Source organism: Anabrus simplex, chromosome 10 (assembly GCF_040414725.1).
Source record: "Anabrus simplex isolate iqAnaSimp1 chromosome 10, ASM4041472v1, whole genome shotgun sequence".
Classification (NCBI taxonomy): domain Eukaryota; kingdom Metazoa; phylum Arthropoda; class Insecta; order Orthoptera; family Tettigoniidae; genus Anabrus; species Anabrus simplex.
Genome location: NC_090274.1, coordinates 76,761,471 through 76,783,807, shown reverse-complemented (window position 1 = coordinate 76,783,807; position 22,337 = coordinate 76,761,471). Strand labels below are relative to the sequence as shown.

General features: G+C 37.4%; 1 protein-coding gene across 1 annotated transcript in view; it reads right to left on the bottom strand.

The window, feature by feature from the left end:
- LOC137502398 (zinc finger protein 83-like) overlaps nucleotides 1-22,337 on the bottom strand; it is a 50,795-nt gene that overhangs the window by 11,599 nt on the left and 16,859 nt on the right. Inside the window, exons 3-4 of the mRNA XM_068229468.1 lie at nucleotides 18,401-18,481; nucleotides 7,488-7,570 (exon numbers count right to left, since the gene is read on the bottom strand). Coding sequence (XP_068085569.1) covers nucleotides 7,488-7,570; nucleotides 18,401-18,481 — 164 coding nt within the window. The remainder of the gene's footprint in view (nucleotides 1-7,487; nucleotides 7,571-18,400; nucleotides 18,482-22,337) is intronic.

The following is a 22,337-nucleotide window of genomic DNA, read 5'->3' as shown; positions in this document are numbered from 1 at the left end:
TGGATCACCTCTGATGTGTGTACGGACTTAACAACTGAGTTTCTCACCTTAGATGTTAAAGAATTTTACTTAGTGGTCTGACACACTATAATCCAATTTCATAAATTTGTACGATAATTTTTACTTTATTTTTCATCACTGTTGTATGCGTGCCATGTGTTTGATACTGTCTTTTGGATGTTTGCATTTTGTTTAAGTGTATCACTGGCTGATGATGACGGGTAATCAGTGTCGAAACTAGTACCTCTCTTCCATGAACTGCATGTGATATAATTCACATCAATAAATTAGTATTGGAAAGGTGGACCCAAAATACCTTTAATTCACTGACAAACATAAAGCAATCCTACCCATATTATCTAATAATGCATAACAAATATGCACTCAGTGATAATAGAACAATGACTGAAATTTTTGCAGGTCATTATAAAGTAATTTTCTCACCATCTTCCGATCCCAATATCTACCGTCCTGACCACGATACAATATCGGAATATTCAGACATCACACAAAATCCTCTTCACCTTACCTTAGAATCCCCTCCAGTTCTTGACTCCCAACATCCCCTAAATGCTCCTATTACAGTCTAAGATATAAAAGACGCACTCAGGACTGAAAAACACTGCCCCTGGACTAGATCAAATTACTTAACGACACATAAAAGAAACTCCACATTCCTTCCTACAACTCGAAAATGAAGTATACACCATAATTCTCCATACTGGATTCTTCCCCACCCCTCCCCCCAAATTGGGTACATGCATAAATTTTGTCATTTTGAAAACCCCAAAAACTACCATCCCAATTAACTTCATATTGTCCCATAAATCTCCTAACAGAGTGTTCTGAAATCTTAGAAATCATCTTAGCTCAATATATATACACCCATCTCGACTCCCTCCATCTCATACCTCAGTAACATGCCAGTTTCTATCCTCAGCACTCCATACATGACCATGTCTTTCATATCTCTGTATCCATCACAAAATATTTACCTACAGAAATATGCACAGCCCTTACCTTTCATGATGATGCCTTTCAACGGACTGATATATAAATTCCACCATCTTCCAGATCCAATGACATTCACCAATTTCCTAGCCAAAATCAGTATTCAAAAGACATTTACCTACAACTCTCCAATTAAAACAGGAGTACCACAAGGTTCCCACAGTGACTGCTTTAGTGTGTCCTGTTTTGTAACAATATTACCCAAACTATACCCCCACTTTCATTGTGTCAATTTGCTGAACGCACGGCAATACCGGCTGTGGAAACCAATAACTGATCCTTGCAATCCCGTCAACAATCCGATTTAAATGAACTCAAACAATGGCTCAATCTCTGACAAACCAACATTAATGTCAGCAAAAAACTGTATAATTTTTTCCTAATCGTAAAAGTAGATGCCGCCCGACTAACAAACCCTTTCTAACCTTGAATAATATACCCTTGCTGTACCGACCACACTTACCTACCTAGATAGAACGTTACAAAATAATTTTCAATGGCATGTACATTTGGACCAAGTTTATAGAGGCATCCCACAGGATTCACCTCTCCCCTGGCTGTTAGGTCAAACCTGAGGATTAAAAGACATACAAATCACACCTCCTAACCAAGCACCACTTCCCGCTTCCGAGTCAGACCACAGATAAATTTAAACACAAAATGGAATTATGGACAAATACAGATCGCACATCTCTGGGTGAAGTTCTCCTTGGTGTTTTTTTCCCCAGAAATTATGTCAACTTGGCTTATTCACATGAAGAAGAATTCGTTAATAATTTTATGTCATCGATTGTATACTGAAATTCAAACATATATAAATGTATCTAAGTAAAAAACAAAATAAATATATTTAACATTGTTTTACTTTGAGAAAAACAATGTTTTCTGTTCTGTTATTATATTTGTAGTGATTCAGTACTTTAACATGAAAACTATTTTTATTTCCGACAACATGTTTTACAAAAGCAGAAGAAAAGTTTTTAAATTTACTTCCATAAAACATGTGAAATTAGCACACAACCATAACTGAAACAAATATCTGTAAATGTAATTGGCCAAAGAGTCCATTTGTTAGACTGATGGCTCGCTCCCATAGTAGGGAGAATGAAATAACTATTAAATCAAAAAGATAGGTTCATCTCTCTTTGCCTCTCTCTGCCTTTAAGAAAAAATCCACCATGCAACAACCCACTCGGGTTATATTTGCAAAGATTGAGGAAGAACTTCCTCTGGTGGTACAGCAAGAGTGCCATAAGGTGCCATGCAGTGCAATTTTTTGGAGCAAACACTGTAAATAATAATATTATTAATGCAAATGGAAATACACTTGATCTTATAATTATGAATTTTAACACATTAACAGTAAATAGAGATGAGTGCCCCTTAGTTAAGGAGGATAGTTATCATCCTGCAATTGTAGTCACACTACTATTAAACAGAGAGTGTAGCCATATTTCACAACAGCCTAAACAATCTAAGCAGTTATTTGAGTTTAGAGGGGCTAATTTCTTTCAAATGTATAAAATGTTTGAGCAAATGGATTGGTCTAAGATTGTAGAATTTACAAACGCTGACCAGACTGTTGAGTGTTTTTATACTCAGGTACACTCCGCATTTTGTGAAACGGTACCAATGAAGAATTTTCACACAAAGAAAAAAATATACTCCATGGTTTTTTATTTAGAAATTGAAGAGATTTCACTAACCCGTATGCACTCACCTTATTGTTCAATAGTATTGTCCGATCAAAACTTGAGTAGTCATGTATAAGTTGGTCTCCATGGTATGAATGTTATCGAAATCAAGTTGAAGGAGTGCACAAATGCTTTTAAAGATATCTTTATAATAAAAATATAAGAACTTCCCTTTTAGAAATGATGTTTCAAATGAATTTTAGTTGAATGATTTAAATATGTATCACTAGAAGGTAGGTGTGTAATAGCTCAAAAAATCTGTCTCTATAAGATTGTTCATGCATTAATTGATGACATTAGCTTGCTTCACGAGTAAATCCTTAATGGTAGAAGAATAAATTTAAGATTTCGGCAATTGTTCATAACTACAGTCTCCAAAACTGTATATTTTAACAACTCTCCATTTATCAATATGTGTGAAACACAATACGTTAATGAATATGAATATGACACATATGTAAATATATTAAAAGAATTGTACTCGTCAAAGTTATTTGTTAATATGTATAATATTTACATGAATTGGTTACAGTTTATTTTTTAAATGTAGTAACAGACCTCTGTATATGAGATGCTGTTTCATCCATTTTATCATCTCATTTACATAGCATTTTCATATATTTTCTTTTTGGTATTTCTGTGTGATTCGGGTCAAATAATTTGTAAAAGCCACCTATAATTGGAGTGTGTTTCTGTTGGTAGCATCTGTAATAAATAAATAAATAAATAAATAAATAAATAAATAAATAAATAAATAAATAAATATAATGCTACTAACTTTCAAAGGTCACATCAGACTATCATTCTTAGATCAGCCTTTTAGACTGATGGCATTGGAGCGCTCACCTCCTAAGTTAGTCCACAAAGACGTGAAATGCTGCAATATTTCAACATCACCCCTGTCCAGTGAGCCTTAGATCAGCCTTTTAGGCTCATGACAGTGGAGCGCTCACTTCCTAAGTTACTCTACACAGACTTTATAGCTATTTTTCAACACATTTTTTAAATTATGAAGCCAAAACTTTAACCTCTAAGTGATGTAAACATTATGGTATGCAATTAGAAGTCTCTAAATTTCAAATCTATAAGCTCAAAAAGTTAAAATCAACAAGTGAGTGACTCCATGGTTGCTCAGTTCTGAAATCGACCTCCATTATATCCATATAAGCAATTCAAATGTGTTAGGCCTTACACCACATTACAGTCCCAAATAAACAATGTATACACACTATCATGTACAGAACTACAAGTTCAACTCCAATTCCCTCAGGTTGTCTTCCATTATGACCCTATCAGTATTAAAAGTTACAGAATCTCCCTAGACCCATTAGCAAAATGTGCAGCCACCATCTTGTTCCAATTCCAGCACCGAGTCTCGAATATCACCCTCCAATCATTCCCCTCTATGAGTAAAGCATACGTATTAAGCCTTACACCATGTCCCTACTTTCATTAGTACAATGTGTAGCCGAAATTTTGTTCCAACGACTGCTCTGATGGAGCTAATGCTTCTGTGCATTGCACAAAAGATAACTGGGGGTATATTGTCAAGGTCGGAAGCAGTATTTTGAAGGCTGTTAATTACCTCGATCACTGTGATGTAAAGGATGGAGAGGGAGAGTAGTAATGGCTTAGCTGTGTATGGGTACATATTCGCACTTTTCCCTGGCTCATTACTGCCAACTTTAAATTTATCACTGAACGTTGAGGCAATGACCTCGGGAGAGGCAACTAATTTCATTAGAGTAGAATGCCCTTTGTGCTGATCTGCTGTATTAAGGTATTAACACATGTCTTTGCTGTTGTTACCTATCTTGTTTATGTAGTTTTTATGTGCTTTGTGGATGAGTTCCTTGGTGGTATTCCTCACACATTTATATTTGTCCCACATAAGATTGCTTTGGTTTCCTTCCTGTAAAGCATATTTCTTTGCGCATCATTTTGACTACTTCTTTTGTGACCTATGGAGAGTGTTTTTGGTAACAATGGGTAGATGACTCCTTAGAAGTTATAATAGCAGTTTGCAGCTGGCTTTTTTGTAGTAATAGACTACTCTATTATATTTTTTACTGGTGGATTCTTGTATTTTGTGGTAGCTGTAACTTCTAGGTGTTCAGAGGACTGCTGTTTCCAGTACTGAGGATGGAGGGTTAGAAAGGACAAGAATTTTCATTATACAGATGGGTTCAGTAATTAATTATTCAAGGAACACGTTGTAGAATCCTACAACGAAAGTTGCTGCTAATGGACTGATGGCAAGATGCAGGCGGTGAGGGCGATCATGCTGCCAGAACATTTCCAAAATAAAATCACCAGCCCTCTAGATACTTTTTAATCAATGTTGTATATGTTGTACATGGCTTAGAGACAGTAGTAATTCCTCATTGATGTCACTGGTGGAGCTCGGTACATGGAACCCAAAAGGAACTTGCTTTCAGCACACATGAATTCCACCCGAACAAATTCTGCCTACGTTTCCAGCAGCTCAAAGCGCACACGGTTGAATTCGGGTTTCATGGCAATAAGTGACACTCCCCCTGAGCTTTCCTAAATAATGTGTATGATTTAGGTACCACTTCTATGTCATAGATTGACGAATTCACCCAGGATTCACTAACACACACAATTGGTGGGTCTAAAGCAGCAAGAGTGGCCAGAACTGCCTGTTTACACTTCACATATTTCAGGCTGTGAGCACTAAATCAAAACACAGTAACTGTCCTGTTATGTGCAGTCCAATATTCTGAGTTGCTAACATCATTATTTACATTGCTTGATGTCATGTTAATAAATGATTCTGAGATTGAGGAGAACTATATATCCAACATGACCATGTTTGCACCGCTGAGTTAATTTTCTATAGTAGACATGTATTAATCATCGCACATGTTCTCTGGACGGGTGAATTAAAAAACGTACATGTCACAAATAGCTGATTAGCATTATGTTTAGAATTACACATGTTACAGAAGCATTTGAATGCAACTTCTGAGTTTGGTCCTGGGTTCAATTCCACATCTCCACTAAGAGCAACTGAACACATCGAGAAGGTGGGGAAATAATACGGCAGGTATGGCAACTCCGCCCCCTCCGCCAACCCTCCAACCCTCCAACCCCCCAGACCAATTCCTACGGTGGACTGTAGACCTTCACGTCTACACCATGCCCAAGAATTAATCTCACATTTAGATACTACTAATATGTGCTTACTAATTTCTAAATCTGTATACAATTCTCTGTTTGTGAAGGAGTACTTTGATACTACTTTTGCAGTTGTTATTACAATAAATACCATTAAAAACACGACACAAACTCGAAGAACTCGTATCATTACAAAGTTGCTTGCCACCATCTTGAACTATTTTCTGGTTATTTTGTTGTGATGAGCTGCAGATTTAAATATTCAAGAATAGCATTCCTGGAAAACTAAACATTTGAATCCTTCACTTTCATCCAACAGAGCCAGACAAGAGGCAGAATATACTTTCCACCTGCCTGAACACTGAGGATGCCGAGGCCAACCTCACACTCTGAATCAACCCCACTTTTGCTTTTGTTTACTCACTTAATTTAACCTACCAGGAAGCTTTTCTCACACAGGTTGCTTACCTGTTACTCATGACCATATTTCAGTTTTATTGATTTGATTCTTCCTGGAATACTGTGATGAGTGAGTCAGTGGTGCTTTGCATTTCTACCATCCTGCCCATGATTGTGCAGAAATCAGCTACTATTTACAATGTCAGATATAGGAACAAAGATTGTGAAACGGCAACAGGATGCCAAGTTAAATGTTGGAGAGCAATAGACTTGACATATGGACACTGAAATATCTCCAAACTGCATGGAGGAGTGTTTATAATGAGGTGATAGAGGTGAAGAAGAATAAACAAAATACATACGATGGAATATAACACAGCAACCACTGTGGACCATTGCTGGAATTTCAGCCACTGGATCCCAAGATCAAATTTTCAAAAGTCAGAATAAATTCTGAGTATGGAAAGAGAATTCAGTACATCAGAACATGGTCATCCAACTGCAAATAATCAGAACATGAAATATAAGAAAGGTTTCAGGGAGGGTTTTGATGTTTTTCTTCCATCTGAAACAACATTAAAAATATGTACCTAATAACACCAAGATAAAAATCTACTATGATATCATACGAGCCATTATATTTCATGGCCTTGAAATTTAACAAGCCGCTCAAGGCAACAGTAAATATATTGATATCACAGAAAGAAGGTATTTGCGAAGTGTCACTAATGAAAGAAATAGGGGATTCAAAAGAATAATCATAAAGACGAACAGAGGTATGAAAGCAATCAAGTGCCTAATACACAGCAGGTTGAATCTCTGGATTGATCATGTTGCAAGAATCGCCAACAGCAATGTCATGGTCAACCAGACACCCCAAGAAAACCTATTACAATACGCAGAAAAGAACTGGGATGGTAATATTACTACCCATTGTACTCGCTCAGATACTGTGTGGTGGCAACTAGGCGGCCTGCTGATCACTAGATACTATAGGCTGACTTACTTTAATTTTGTGGATTTTTCTCACAAGCCATGTTAAAACAAACAAGTTCGGACTATGAGTGAAGTAACAGGAGACAGAATTCGAGAATGATCTTGATGGACCTGTGCTCACCTTGGGAAATCGAGGACTTCAGTCCATCTCCTGTCTGCAGAGGGAGCTACTGAACATATAAATTGCAAATTCCATATTGTCGTAAGTTACGGGTATATAATCTAATTAAGCTAAACAGTACTTACGTGTCTTCTTCTTTGAAACAAGCGACCAATTGACCTACTGTGTGTTCATCTACGGTTACTTCATTTTTAATATTGCTGGAAGGCTGTAAGGAAAAAATATGCAAAACAAAGTAAGAAATGTAGATTAAACAGATAACTAGAGTAAAAGTTTTTAAACAGACATGACAGCTGACAAAATAAACTGCATAATTGCACAATAAGAATATCAATTTATTCTCCCAATGTAAAAAGGAAACAAGCAAACAAGTGTTAAGTCCAAATTATATGAAGAACAGGAAACAAGAAAAGGAACTCATAATAAGATAAAGAAGACAGCACTGGAAGAGGGAGAAAAAGAAGAAGAAAAACTTAAAGGACAATTAAAATCTCTTCACTTTTTTCCTCTCTTCCTACAACTTTCTGTTATTGTCTTCATTTTATCATGTGTTCTTAAATGACTTGTCACTTGTTTGTTTCTTGTGTTCCCACAGATGACTCTGATTGTCAGATATACATACATTGGATTTTAACTTGAGAAAGGTCAATTTCTTGCGTACCATGTTCAAGTTTGTACAACAAATAGTCAGTTGTTGGACTCTTCATTGACTCTAGACAATATTAATATAGACTTACAATATTTCAATTCAGATTTTAAAGGACAATGCTGGCCTTGTTTTCTACGGATAGGAAGTACACTGCATTCCCGGAAGCCCCAGAATTGAATCTCGGATAAATCAGAGATTATTATCAGACTCTAAAGGCTAGTTGCTGGTCCAGTCGGGCTGTATGAGAGCAAAGAAGTTGTTAATAGATATAGAGGTAGAATCGTTAGTCGAAAAAGCCAGGAATAATGGCCAAGAAAATTTGTCTTGCTCACCACACACGGACTTATAAACTGCAGGCCATCGGGCCGAGCAGTGGTCGCATGAAAGTGTAATGCTCATCACAGCTCTAGAGCCACAGGTTTTGGTTTGTTCTTAAAAGGACTCTGTTCAGAGAGTTTAAAACTACCTAATATATTTCCTAAACATGACCAGAACAGCATCACATTTTTTAAAAATTATCATTCAACACAGTGGGGCCACACAGTTTGGTCTGCCACTGCTAAGCAGAGTCCTGGAGGGGCGTGCCATTCCAGCTGATGAGTCCAAATGGCACGTCTGGACGAAACTCTGCATAATGCACACGGCCTAACCACCCAAAAGCTGGTTCTATTGCTGTGATTATAAGATCTGCGGCCGTGAAAGCCCTTTTTTGATTTTGTATCTCCAATGGGGGAGCATTTTTTAAACGGAGAAATCATTTCTCCTTTAGCAGGTTAGCAAACTTCATTTGCTAACACGGCACGGCCACACAGTTTGGTCTGCCACTGCTAAGCAGAGTCCTGGAGGGGTGTGCCATTCCAGCTGATGAGTCCAAATGTCACGTCTGGACGAAACTCTGCATAATGCACATGGCCTAACCACCCAAAAGCTGGTTCTATTGCTGTGATTATAAGATCTGCGGCCGTGAAAGCCTTTTTTGATATTTTCTTCCATTGCTTCCCTTTGTGTAAAGTCTATAACGCTCAAGATTGCTGCATCAGTCTGACTCTTTAGCATCTTACGATGCAGGCTACTTTTAATGCCTTCCATACTGTCAGAGATAGGCCTAACGTACACCACCACTAAACACAGTTACTAGACAACGAGAAAATAGAAAGGAGCGCGGGACAGCTGAGTGTAAACTTATGCACTGAACTGTCCTTGTAGCAGGAGCTATGTTAGGAGGGGATGCGCTACGCAGGGTAGTCCAAAGTGCGCATGCGCTCCCAGGCGTCTTCCTAGCTGGCCCGATCTTTACATCTTTGCCAACAACTAACAAAATTTGGCAATGTCTTCCACAAAAATGTATGCTGTTAATAAGGTGAATGGTTACCCCTAATGGCCACACATGCACCGCAGCGACGTGGCATGCTCTCTATCAGATGGCCCAAGAGATCTTGTGGAAGTCGATCCCTATCCTCCAAAAGGGCAATGCGAATGTCTTAGAGGGTCCTTGGTAGAGGCTGACGGGATGCAATTCAACTCCCCAATGTGTCCCAGGCATGTTCTATAGGATTCAGAACCGCAGACCTCGCTGGCCAGTCCATGCGATGACTGTCTTCCCCAGCCACAATTTCTTCCACCGGAGCAGCGCGGTGCGGTGGGGCATTATTGTCCGTTAAGTGGAAGTCTGGACCAACCTAACTACTGAAGAGTTGAACATATGGTCTCAGTACCTCATCAATGTCTCTCCGAGCGCTAACAGTGCACCGCAGACTACCCATGAATATGTGCAGGTCCGTACGGCCATTCAACATAATGCCGCCCCACACCATGACGCCACCATCACCACACAGGTCCTGTTCCACGGTGTTCCTGTGGTTGTATCAGCTACCTGGTGCTCTCCAGATTAATGTGCGATGGGAATGGTTCTGCAAAATGAAGCAGGATTCATCTGTGAAGAGCAAATGCCTCCATTCATTCATAATCCAGTTTCGATATGGATGGCTCCACAGTAAAAGGGCCCGTCACGATCACCAAAGGCTACACTCCGCGCACTATAATAGGGAAAACACGACTGAAGGAATATGGGGCGCAGGCACTTGCCGCTAGTCAAAGCTGGGAACACTCCTTTCCTATATAGAGCGAACACATAAGGTTGGCAGCTGCATATCACAGAGATAAGTTTTTTAAGGTTCAATCTCTTCAATACAAATTATGAGTAGTATAAGGTATTATTTACAACATTTATTTAGTAATGTTCCTGGTTTCGACATTTAAATGTTATAAAATACATTAATCACACAATAAAAGATTAAAAAGTTTTGACATGTTATCGACGTATAACAGTCCTTTGAGATGCTTATTTACACTGTGTGCTGAATAAAATAGCAAAAACTTATAGCAATCACTTGATACACTGTTTATGTTGATCTGTTTATGTGCTAATACTCAAATCATCATGCCCTATTTACGGTTGCATTTGAATCTTTGGCATTAATTTGTCTGTCCTTTAAGACAACTGTTATTCAAATGTTGTCAAAGTGGAAACATAATTTTAGTTGACAACACCTTGTTCATGTAAAGAACTTGTAGAAATACGCGTTAGTATATCTCAATACACTCGTCTCAAATGGCTTACTGTGTTCGCTAAAATTATACAATGATGTACTAAACAAATTATAAAGTAAGAAACGGTTAGAGGTAATTGGTTGTCCTTCCGTCTTCTCCTCTGATGTAATACAGATGAACTAAAATTTCCCAGTTCAATCGGAAGGATTTGAATCAGCCTGATGCGAAATCAAAACGAAGGAATTATAAGTATTAAAATGTAATGGACTTGGACAAGCTAAAATGTGTGTAATATACGGTATATGTGACTCACCTTGGACAGCGTGTTGAGTAACTACAGTTTGTGAGAAGAGACAGACTAATACTGATGGGTGGAGTGTAGTGAGGTACGTTATATCTGGTGGGGAGAGGGGAATTGGGGGGAGCGGTTTTAGGGAGGAGAGCATAGGAGGAGGTGTTTAAGGCAGGTCTTGTGGAGAGTGTGGTAGGGGTTTGCAAAGTGATAGGGTACTGTGTATCATGATAAATATTGACCATCCATTCGGAAGATTGACACATCTAAAGATTTTAATTAAAAGATCAAAGAGAATGTCAGTTTTTTTCTGAGATTTCATTCATGTTCGAATTGGAGTTCCAGAACTGATCCAAGTGAATGAAGCATTCCTCTGTGACGTCGAGAACGGAAGAAATTATTTTAAACTACTAGTTTCAAAATTTATCAGTTCGATATGCGATTTTAGTGTTATGTTTCTTCAAAATATTTGTTATGATGTAATTATCTTAACTGAAAGTAAAGGCTGAATAACGATGAGGTTTAGTTTTCTCTAAGTTATAGTTAAAGTTGACTTCAAGCAATATCTGCGTTTATTGATAATGCGCTATATAAATTATTACCCATTGTATTTAGCTATGGAGCGAATTGTATTTAATTCTTTATTTAGATATTCTTTATTTAGCAGTATACTGAATGCCCAGTCTAACATACTGCTGCAGGTAGCACATTTGTGTGCTTTGGGATGGAAAAATCTTTCTCGATGGTGGTAGCTGTCTGTGTCAGTTTCCTGTAAATATTGTGTTCATTAGAAGAAGAAAGTCTGTTTAACGTGAGGTCTAGAAAATTTATGCTTCCATTTGACTCAGATTCCAGAGTGAACTTTATCTGCGGATCAATATTGTTTAAATTGTTATGGGTGAAGCCTGTATCAGTAATTCTCTCGTCAACTATAACAAGATTGTAACCTACAAACCTGGTCCAATATTTTATGTTCGCAAAATTACAATTGTTAATAACTGCCATATGCTCTAAATAGTCAATGTATATTTCCGCAAGTATCCCTTAAGCCGGCGACCCCATAGCCAAGCCATCCTGCTGATGTATACAATTATTAAAACGGAAGAAATTATTTTTACTACTAGTTTAAAAATTTCCATGAAATATTGGATCTCGAATATTTTTTTTTTTTTTTTTGTTATTTGCTTTACGTCGCACCGACACAGATAGGTCTTATGGCGACGATGGGACAGGGGAGGGCTAGGAGTGGGAAGGAAGCGGCCGTAGCCTTAATTAAGGTACAGCCCCAGCATTTGCCTGGTGTGAAAATGGGAAACCACGGAAAATCATCTTCAGGGCTGCCGACAGTGGGGTTCGAACCCCACGATCTCCCGAATACTGGATACTGGCCGCAATTAAGCGACTGCAGCTATCAAGCTCGGTAATCTCGAATTGACTGAGGTTACTATATTTATTTAAATTACTTGGGATAATAGGAAAAACTGTCTTAGTATTGATACTCGGATTCATACTGTTATATCAAAAGAAGTCAACGAGTGGAAAGGCTGTATTTCAAAGCTATCTAGTTGTTTAATTAACTCAATTTTATTTTTCACAGAACTATTTGATAGAAAATTATAATTCGTTCATAGAAAATTTTGGATAAATTGTGTTAATTTATACCATGGGCTTGGCCTGTAATTGATGATGGGGTGTATGGAGACACTGGCCTTATGGATCTTAGGTAAAGCTTTCGCTACTGGCAGTCCAGGTTTCATAGTTATTAGTTTTGTCTTCTCTTCTTCTGTAAATAAAAATTACGTATTTTTAGGGTTAATTTTTGGAGACGTTGAATCTGGTAGGTCGGATATTTTTAGTAACCATAAAAAAGCTCTTATTGAAAAATTCTTTGGTTTTTTTCGGTGTAATCTGTTTTTTCCATTATTACTGTTGTGTTCCCTTTATCTGCCCTAGTGATAATGAGGTTCTTATCTTTAATTTTCTTTTTGAGGTTTATTACCTGTTCCTGTTCTACAAAATCTTTTAGGTTTCTATTGTTACTAGTAGGTAATGTTCTTCTTTTTGATATATGGATTTTGTTCATTTTCTCCTAATATCGAATCTGACCCCATCTTGTATATCCGGGGGCATTTTTTAACAGCTACTTCTGACTCAATAATCATTTTGGCAGTGGCATTTATTATATTCGTGTTCGGTCAACTGTGTTTCTGACTATTTTCTAGTATCATGTTTTCCTGCCCTGTTAGTACTGCTCTTGAATAATTTATAATGGGAGGGTGAAATTTCTGAGTCATGCTGTTTAAATGGTTATGATTTTCTGTTTCCCTTTACGTGCACATTTTTCGTCGCATAAGTCTTAAGTACGTTGAGATTATTGTCTAATACGAGCTGTTTTTGGGCTAACATTTTCTGCTCTCTTCTTGAAAATTTTTCCTTTCCTCTCAAGAAGGGAACAGAATATATTTTAATTTCAACATAGTGACTAACTTAACATGTGTTATTTATTTATTTATTTATTTATTTACGATTCAAAAATATACTATTTCAAGTATTTTATTAAATGACAAAGCAAATGTAAATTTAGACATAAAGAAACATTATTTTCTTTTTTAGATGTAAATAAGGACTTAAGTACCAAGAGAAGAGCAGATTTAAAATTTCAGCATATAGTGCCTAATTTAATAGATTTTATTCATTTATGATTGGAAAATTTATTTTAAAGTCTGTAATATAAATATGACATAGTTAGTAAGTTTGAAACACAAAAAAAATATTTTAAAAATTTGAAGATTTATACTGTATATAATTGTCCTCTCGATAAGTATATTTGTACCAAAGTACCAAGTCCAAAGATTGTTGACATTTTGGCACCGCTGAAGAAGAAAGTAGTTAGCTCTAGAAACATGTATGGTAATTAAGTATAATAAAATATGTAAAGTACTGACAAGACAGGAAAGTGTTCTATAGAAATATGAATATAAGTCCATACAGACAGGATTAACCAACACGGTGAAAATAATCAATGCTAATAATATTCTCGCCATTAAATGGAAAGACAGAAAGGATATGCATTTACTTTCAACTGCTGATAAGGACTTGGACTTTGATGAGAAAATTCAAAGAAAATGAGGTGGAGGAGAGGAAGTAGTGAAAAACCCCAAGGGTATTGAAAGATACAACCGGAAAATGAATGCAGTATATCGTCAAAACCAAGTCCTTGCATGTTTCCTTGGAACGCGATGGACTATCAAGGGTTATAAAAAGATAATCTGTTGAATATGGCTATCTTCAATTCATACATTATGTTCATGATGGATACTGGCAGGGGGCTGCATTATAACAGAATTTCTCACAGCATTTGCCGAGCGATTGTTGCAGAGTTTTGGTCTCCTGCCCAGGACAACAAAAGGAAGAACGCCCAGTCAACACAGCCACCTGCGGCTACAGGCAAATGTACGGAGACATTTTCCAGTGCCTATTCCTCCAATAGAAAACAAAAAACATCCTTCTAGGCCCTGCAACGTATGCAAGGGTCATAAAATAAGGTCTGAAGTGAGGTAGCTATGTGAAAAATGTGGTATTTTACTCCATCTGGAGAGCTGTTTCAAAAAATATAACATGACGATTCACTATTGAAGACTGAGAAACAGTTAATGAACAGTTAGGCATTGATCTGTGATGTATATAGCTTTGAAAAATGCCAGTTTTTGACAAATCCTCAACATACAAAATTAAAACCAAATTTTTGAATATAAATAGTTTTCTGTCCCTGCAGATTAGACTAGTAGTCAGGTTCCAATGGATTAATTAAAGTAGAGTTTTAGAATTTACCTGATTTAAAAGTGGGAAACCACAGAAAACCATCTCTGGAAGAATGGCCGAAAGAGAAGTGCAAGGATGTTCAAGGATTTAGGTCCTAGGAAACGTAGAAACTGCATGCAGTTAAATCAAGGAAGCCTTTGGAGAAAGGAAAACTAGATAAGAAAGAGTAGTGATGGGTGATACAACAGTGCCAATGGATTGTATATGGGGGAACATAGTCAACAGCTTGCTGATAATCCTATGAAACTGCAATTTGATGATTGGGCTGATTTCGTATGTGCATCCTTCCCACTGTATCCAACCAAATCCCCTCAATAACAGCTCAGTTGGAAAAAACTTCTAGCCAAAAAAAAAAAAGACAAAGCAGAAAAATGGCAGGAACAAATCCAACACCAGTATCAAGGAAAATAAGTAGATGATAGGGTTCCAGAAAAATAAGAGACTGTTGGTGCTGATGAAATGGGAGTCTCAATTATGAGGTCAGATTTTGAGAAGTTTTCAAAGACCGAAGTATAAACAAGGCACCAGGAATTGATGGCATATCCTTAGAATTACTGAGTGCTGTAAGAAAAACCAGCATGGTGAGGTTAGTTCCTTTAGTGTGCAAGATACGTGGAAAAGGAGAATTGCCATACAGTTTTTGGCAGAATGATATCATATCTATTCCCGAGGAAGGCGCACCATTAGTTTAGTATGGAAAGACAATTTGACACTGAGTTTGAGGACATCAATTTGGCTACAGAAGAAATGTAAGAACACATGAAGCAATCCTGACTTTACGTTTAGAGGATTGAATTAAGAAGGACAAGCACACACACATAGTGTCCATAGAACAACAAAAGGCATTCATTATCAGATACCGAGAAAGAAGAATAATTTGCAATCTACACAAAAATCAGTCTGCTGTGATAACAATCAAAGACTGTGAGAAAGCAGCAGTATTCCATAAGGGAGTGAGGCAGGACTGAGGTTCCCCTCCTTTACAACGTTCATATATAAGAAAGAGGCAGTAAAGAAAACCAATCAAAGAGGAATTTCAAAAGGGTATCACAATCAAAGGAGAGGAAATCAAATTTCTGAAGTTTGCTCATGATATTGTTATTATATCTCAGTCTGGAGGAGATCTGGAGAAATTGTTGAATGGTACAGACAGAGTCTTGGGGAAGGAGCACAAGATCAAAATAAATAAATCCAAAATGTAAGTAATGAAGTGCAGTAGAACAAAGTCAGCTGATACAGAAAAAATTAGATTAGGATATGAACTTCTAAAGGTAGTAGATGAATATTGTTACTTGGGTAGTAAATAAACTAATGACAGCACAAATAATGTGGACATAAAATGCAGACTGCAGGCTAGCACAAGCAAGGAGGGCCTTTCTTCAGAAAACAAATTTTCATCTTTCAAACCGTTATAAACGGATTACTCAGATGTTTTTGAACACATTTCTCTGGAGCACGGTGTTGTATGGAAGAAAAACATGGATGATAAATAGCTCAGGAAAAAAGATGGTAGAAGCTCTTGAAATATAGTGTTAAAGATGAATCACGATCAAAGAGATATGGAATTAAATTGGTGAGAGCTCAATTTGGCTAAATTTGACAAGAAGAGATAGAATGATAGGACATATCTTAAGACACCCAGGACTTGTTCAGTTGGTTTTTGAGGGAAGTGTAGCTGGTAAGAACAGTAGGGGTAGACCAAGATATGAATATTACAAGCAGATCAGAGCAGATGTATGATGTAGTAGTTATCTAGAGATGAAAAGGACACCACAGTATAGGGGCACAAGAAGCGCTGCATCAAACCAGTCTATTGACTGATGACTCTCAAAAAATAACAACTGAGAAATTGTGTCCTGGTTAACGGAGACTGCAATTCGTTTCCAAGAGGACCTGGTTGTATTCACTAATTAAGATGAACAAGCCAGTCCAGTGCACTTATAAAATAGAATGTATTTAAGCCAAGCATGGTCAAACTGTATTACACCTTTCTCCATTTCACCCAAATTTGAATCCCCTTAAGCTGATATGGGCAAGTGTCAAGAATGACATTTCTGAACAAAATATGATGTTCAGAATGGAAGCATTACTATAATTTATGATGAACAAATTGCTTCTATTACAAATGAGGACTGGAAGTAAAAATTGTGAGCACATAAGTAAATTTCAAGAACTGTAATTTCATGTGACAGTTTATTGGACCATGGTAAACATAAAAGAGGGAAGTGAAATGGACAGAAATAGTGACAGTGATGGAAGCAATATCGAAACCGCAAGAGAAACTGGTAATAAAACCACAGACATGCCAGTGGAAATGAAATAGGCCTGGATACAGAATATGGTGAAACAGTAGGAAGCGATTCTCTAAGAGATTTAGTATGCCTAGATATAGTGACAGTGAATGATTTATAGTCTTCTATCAAGTGATAAACATACTGAGTTATGTGTAATGTGCAGTTACATTTGTGTAACTATTGGAAGGATTTGTGAAAGGCTTCCAGGAATATTATAATTTACGATGAGATTGTATGCTTCATAAGGCACGCATTGTACAATATCCTCACTTATACTCTCCTATGTATGCTCGAACCTAGTCCTTGTCACCTTCCACTATAACGCACTTCCTGTCCTGCCTTAAATGAGTGTTCTCCACAATTTGCAAAAGTTCTATCCAAACATTGTGACTTTGTCCTCAACACAACAAGAGCAATGCAATAAGGAAACCTACACCATCAGAAATTTTTCTGATGTACAGCATACAGGCAGACAGGGTTAAAAGTATGGTATATCTAGGGAGTAACATAGGACCATTGTACTGAAATCAAATGCTGGACAGAGAAGGCAGAGTCCATCTTCATTAGCATGTGGCAACTCCTATCCTGAAACAATCACAGAAAAAAGCTCAAAAAGATAATAACAAAGTGCAGTGTCCTCTCCAACCTACAATATATTCTAATACCCACAGAAAAGACAATACATACTTTCAAGAAGTGGATATATAATGGCGAATTGTGTAATTCTTGTGGGTTATTTTAATGCAAACCAAAGGAGATAGGTCTAATGGCAACAAAAGGATAGGAAAGGGCTAGGAGTAGAAAGGAATTAGCCGTGGCTTTAATTAACGTACAGCCCCAGCATACGAAAATGGTAAACCATTAAAACCATCTTCAGAACTGCCGACAGTGGAGAACCCCACACAATGAGCTGTCGACCTCAGCTTATCTAGGCAATTTTACTCCAGAGACTGAAACACATGTATCACATTATGAGTACTTCTAAAAGAACAGTCTTTTACAAGTAATATTTTGAGGAAAAAATTTAGGCAAAAGAGGACTTATGATGGATATCTCTGATCTATATTATCAAGATATGGGTTGGAGGTCTTTGGCACATGATGAAAGGAAGATAGCCATGCTCGTAGTCTAAATCCAATTAGGATAAGGTAGTAGTAACAGCGAAGAAACCAGCCACCAGGTGCCATGCAATGGAGGGCCTTTGAACAATAATAGCTGCTATGTATTACCTAGCATTAAATTTTCAAACAACATGGAGAATATATGAAAATTGTTTTTAAATACTGGAAGGCACACTCATCTTTCCAAGGATCTTCAAAATGTCTGCTTTAAAATGAGGAGTTGCTCAATGATGTCCATTGAGCAGTTTGTTACAATTTCCATTATCAGAAAAATGTCATCAAAAGATTAGCTTACTTCAAATGTATTCACCTGTGTTTCTCTTGGCGCTGCTAACTCTGATTTTGGTTCTTCTTTCAAATGCATCTCTTCTGATGTAATTTTGTAATTCTCCTGTGGAAAAGTTAATGTATTAGGAATTTTTTCAGACACATTTGGAAATGTATTTATATACGAGTGGGCTTACAATTCATCATTTCCTAGTAAATGAGACAGTTTCAGTTTCAAATCTTCATTATCATTTGTGAGAAAATCTCCATGTCGAGTATCCATAAGAGCATGACAACTAAGAGACCTTCAGGTGTGGAGTAATGTCCTGTTTCAATGCTCAGAGTTATTTTTGAAGAGTAGAACAATTATATAATATTGAACCTTCCAAAATAACACTGAACAATCAGGAAAATGTACAGACATACTTATAAATAATCTGCGCATTGTAAAAAAAAATTCTGAAATATTAAGAACTTCACAATTTATCACTGTTATCTTTCACATCCTGTACCAACAAATACAAATCAGCAGGAAAATGTATCCTCCACATTTCCTCTTGTATATGAAGTGCTCAGTCTGAAGGCAGGGAGGATCCTCAACAGCTCTACCATCAGCTGCCATAGAGAGCTAGGTGTCACTGAGGAGGCAAACTAAGGAAATGAAGAGTAAGGTAGTTTTGCATTGCTTTCCTCTTCCAGCAAGACAGTGATGTTACATACCAGTCTCTCATGTTCACTGAACTGTACACACAGATCTTTTCCTATAGGATCTGGCTGTATTAGGAGTGGTGTTACCCATACAGCTCATATCTCAGTCACTTTCATATCGTCAGAGCCAAGGATGAGACTGAGACCCCAAATACAAGTGACAAACTTGTTCTAGGCCAAACCAGAATACAACAGGCATTGAGCACTCAGTATCTCACCAGAGATGGATTAGGGCAGGCCACCTCATATGGAAGTCATAAGTCCTAAACAACACGAACAATAACCTATAGGTTATTTACAATATCATAGACATCAGTCCCCCTTGTAAAAGCACGAGTACATATGGTCAGCTGACAGGGATATTGCACTTTGCTTTATGTTGCACCGACACAGATAGATCTTTTGGCGATGAAAAGATAAGAAAGGGGTAGGAGTGGAAATTAAGTGAACGTGGCCCGAATTAAGGTACAGCCCCAGCATTTGCCTGCTGCAGGAAACCACGGAAAACCATCTTCAGGGGTGCCAACAGTGGTTTCGACCCACTATTTCCTGAATACAAGCTCAGAGCTGTATGACCCTAACCGCATGGCCACTTGCTCAATATAGATACATTGTGCATTGTGACAGGAATTCATATGTATTGAGAAGTGAAAGGTCAGATTGTTGTCTCAAGAATGGCTGTACTAATCAGTGTAACTAATCCAGGGATACATTTTGTTTCAACTAAATGTTACTGAATTATAACCGACATTGACTTTGCAGTTCCTGTTTGATATTAAACCCATGTTAGTGTTTAAACAGAGAAAGTACTGTGAGACAGATTTATTATTCTTTTCATCACGTTTATGGTTTCCTTTTTAAAGACCAAGGAATTAACTCAACAATGGGTTGTGAGGATGAAAAGAGACAAATTGTTTCCCACCCAATAAATCATTTATGCTCCACACTCTTCGAAGTTAAGTACATGTATCAAATGATCAGTGGCTGTTACCGCCAAACATGACTAGGTTCTAAGCATTTTATTTTCCCTCACATTTGCAAACAAAGGAAATAGAGTGCTCACTACCAATAAAACATAAGCAAGAGAAACCACCAGAGGCAACCTGTTAAAATGAAAGTCTCGTATAGAATGGGGACTAAGAAATAGTTATAAATTATCTTTCCCTAACCATTTGCTGCTCCAATTTATCATGCAATTTAAAACTGTAGTGATCTGGGTGACACTGTTTTAATATTGATTTAATTTTATTTTTTAAATCACCAAACCTATGACCAAAACTACAGCTTCTGTCTAATCCCTAAGAAATTAAAGCAGCAATATGTGCAGGCTACCAGAAAAAAATGGCTGAAATCATAGCAAAGCAAAGAAGGAGGAGCAGGAGGAAAGTCTTCCATCTGCAAGAAATCACTGAAGGTCTTCACAAGAAATATATAGATTCAGGTCTCACTGTTCTGGGTAGGTATTTCCAAGAGGTGATCCCAGACCTTGTGAGACTTCAGGCCAACCCAACCATGTATCGATATCCGCAGCATCCCTATTGTTACTGGTACCTCACAAAACTTTTACACCACAACATGTTCAAAATCTTTGTCACAAGGCAACATATGTTGATGGCAGTCCAGGTTTTACAGAGGAGAGTTTTTAAAAGAAATGAAAAGTTAGGGCTATTTCAAAATCAATCCCCAGAACTTAGATGTTTAATGAAACGGGTGTTAAGAAGAACTTGGTGCGGGACAATAAGCAGTTTTATATCTATGCTGAATTACATCAGGGATATCTAGGCACTGGTGAGTATGAAGTGGCCAAGGAAATATTAGACTTTATGGTGGCAACACTGAATAGGAGCTCAAAAATACCAGTGAGGGAAGGGCTCATTCAAAAAGATTATATAGTCAGCAGCTGTGAGGGGATTGCGACTAATAGCCTTAGGAATGAAGTTTGTTGGACTGAATTCCCAGTGTTCATTTCCACATCCAGCAGAGTTTGAGCAAAAGGCATTAAGTTTCCTTGATGCTACTCACAATATAAAACTTGCTATGGATTCCCTAGCAGAAAAGCAGGTTCTCTTAGATGGTAGTGCTCCAGACCAAGAAAATATTACTGAGGTGAAATACCTGGCAGAACTTGGTACTATTACAGGAAGTGAAAAGCCTGCACACTGATTATAGATTAAGGAGAAATAATTTAGAGTGGGTGAGACAGAAGATAAACATTTCCTTAGGTATATAAACCTTCAGTAATTCTGTGGCTAATGCTCTTAAATTTTGCAGTAATCTGGGTCTTGAAGTGTTTACTGAATGTGAAAGTACCATTCAGTTTGCAATGTTCCTAAACCTGCGTTTGATTTAATAAACTCATGCCATTTCATGTGTAAGCAAACCAAGGCTGCAAACAGATATTCCAACAAGGCCAAAATCTGTACTGAAATTGAAAAATGCATAAGTTGTCCTAATAACATTATCGTAATTGATGGTTCGTCCCTCTGAAACTCTAACAAAATAACTGCAATGAATGGTATAATTTCTGATTTGTTAAGTGTGCAAGGTCTTGCAGAAACATATATCTGGGAGAGGATTCTGTACTAAGATACCTCTTCACATGGAGGTTAAGCCAGGATCACCTGGAATTCATCCTCCCATGTGTGAGGAACAGAGATGGATATAAAATTCTGGTCAAGTCAAAGCTGCATGTAGAAAGTGTCTCAATGTTCAGATTGTCCGGCTCCATGGCTAAATGTTTAGCTTGCTGGCCTTTGGTCACAGGGGGCCCGGGTTCGATTCCCAGCAGAGTTGGGAATTTTAACCTTAATTGGCTAATTTTGCTGACGTTGAAGCTGGGTGTACGTGTTGTCTTCATCATAATTTCGTCCCCATCAAGATGCGCAGGTCGCCTATGAGGGTCAAAACAAAAGACCTGAATCTGGTGAGCCGAACTTGTCCTCGGACACCCCCAACACGAAAAGCCACAAGCTATTTAATTTCTTTTACCGGTCGATTGACCTAACTTGTAATTCTAATATGTGTTTTTGAAATGTACCATTCTACTGAACCCTGGTCTTGTACAGACAATTCAACAAGAAATTGATTTTGAAAGACTTGATCAAGATTAAGTCACCAATTCTGTATTCCTTTCTTTATATTGTGGATATGTTGATTATATTGCAAGCAGTGTGAAAAATATTAAGAGATAAGAATTTCATAGTGTTCTTCATTGAGGTGAGTTCACTATTAAGTTTAATTTTTACATTCCTACTTAATTATAATTGGTACCA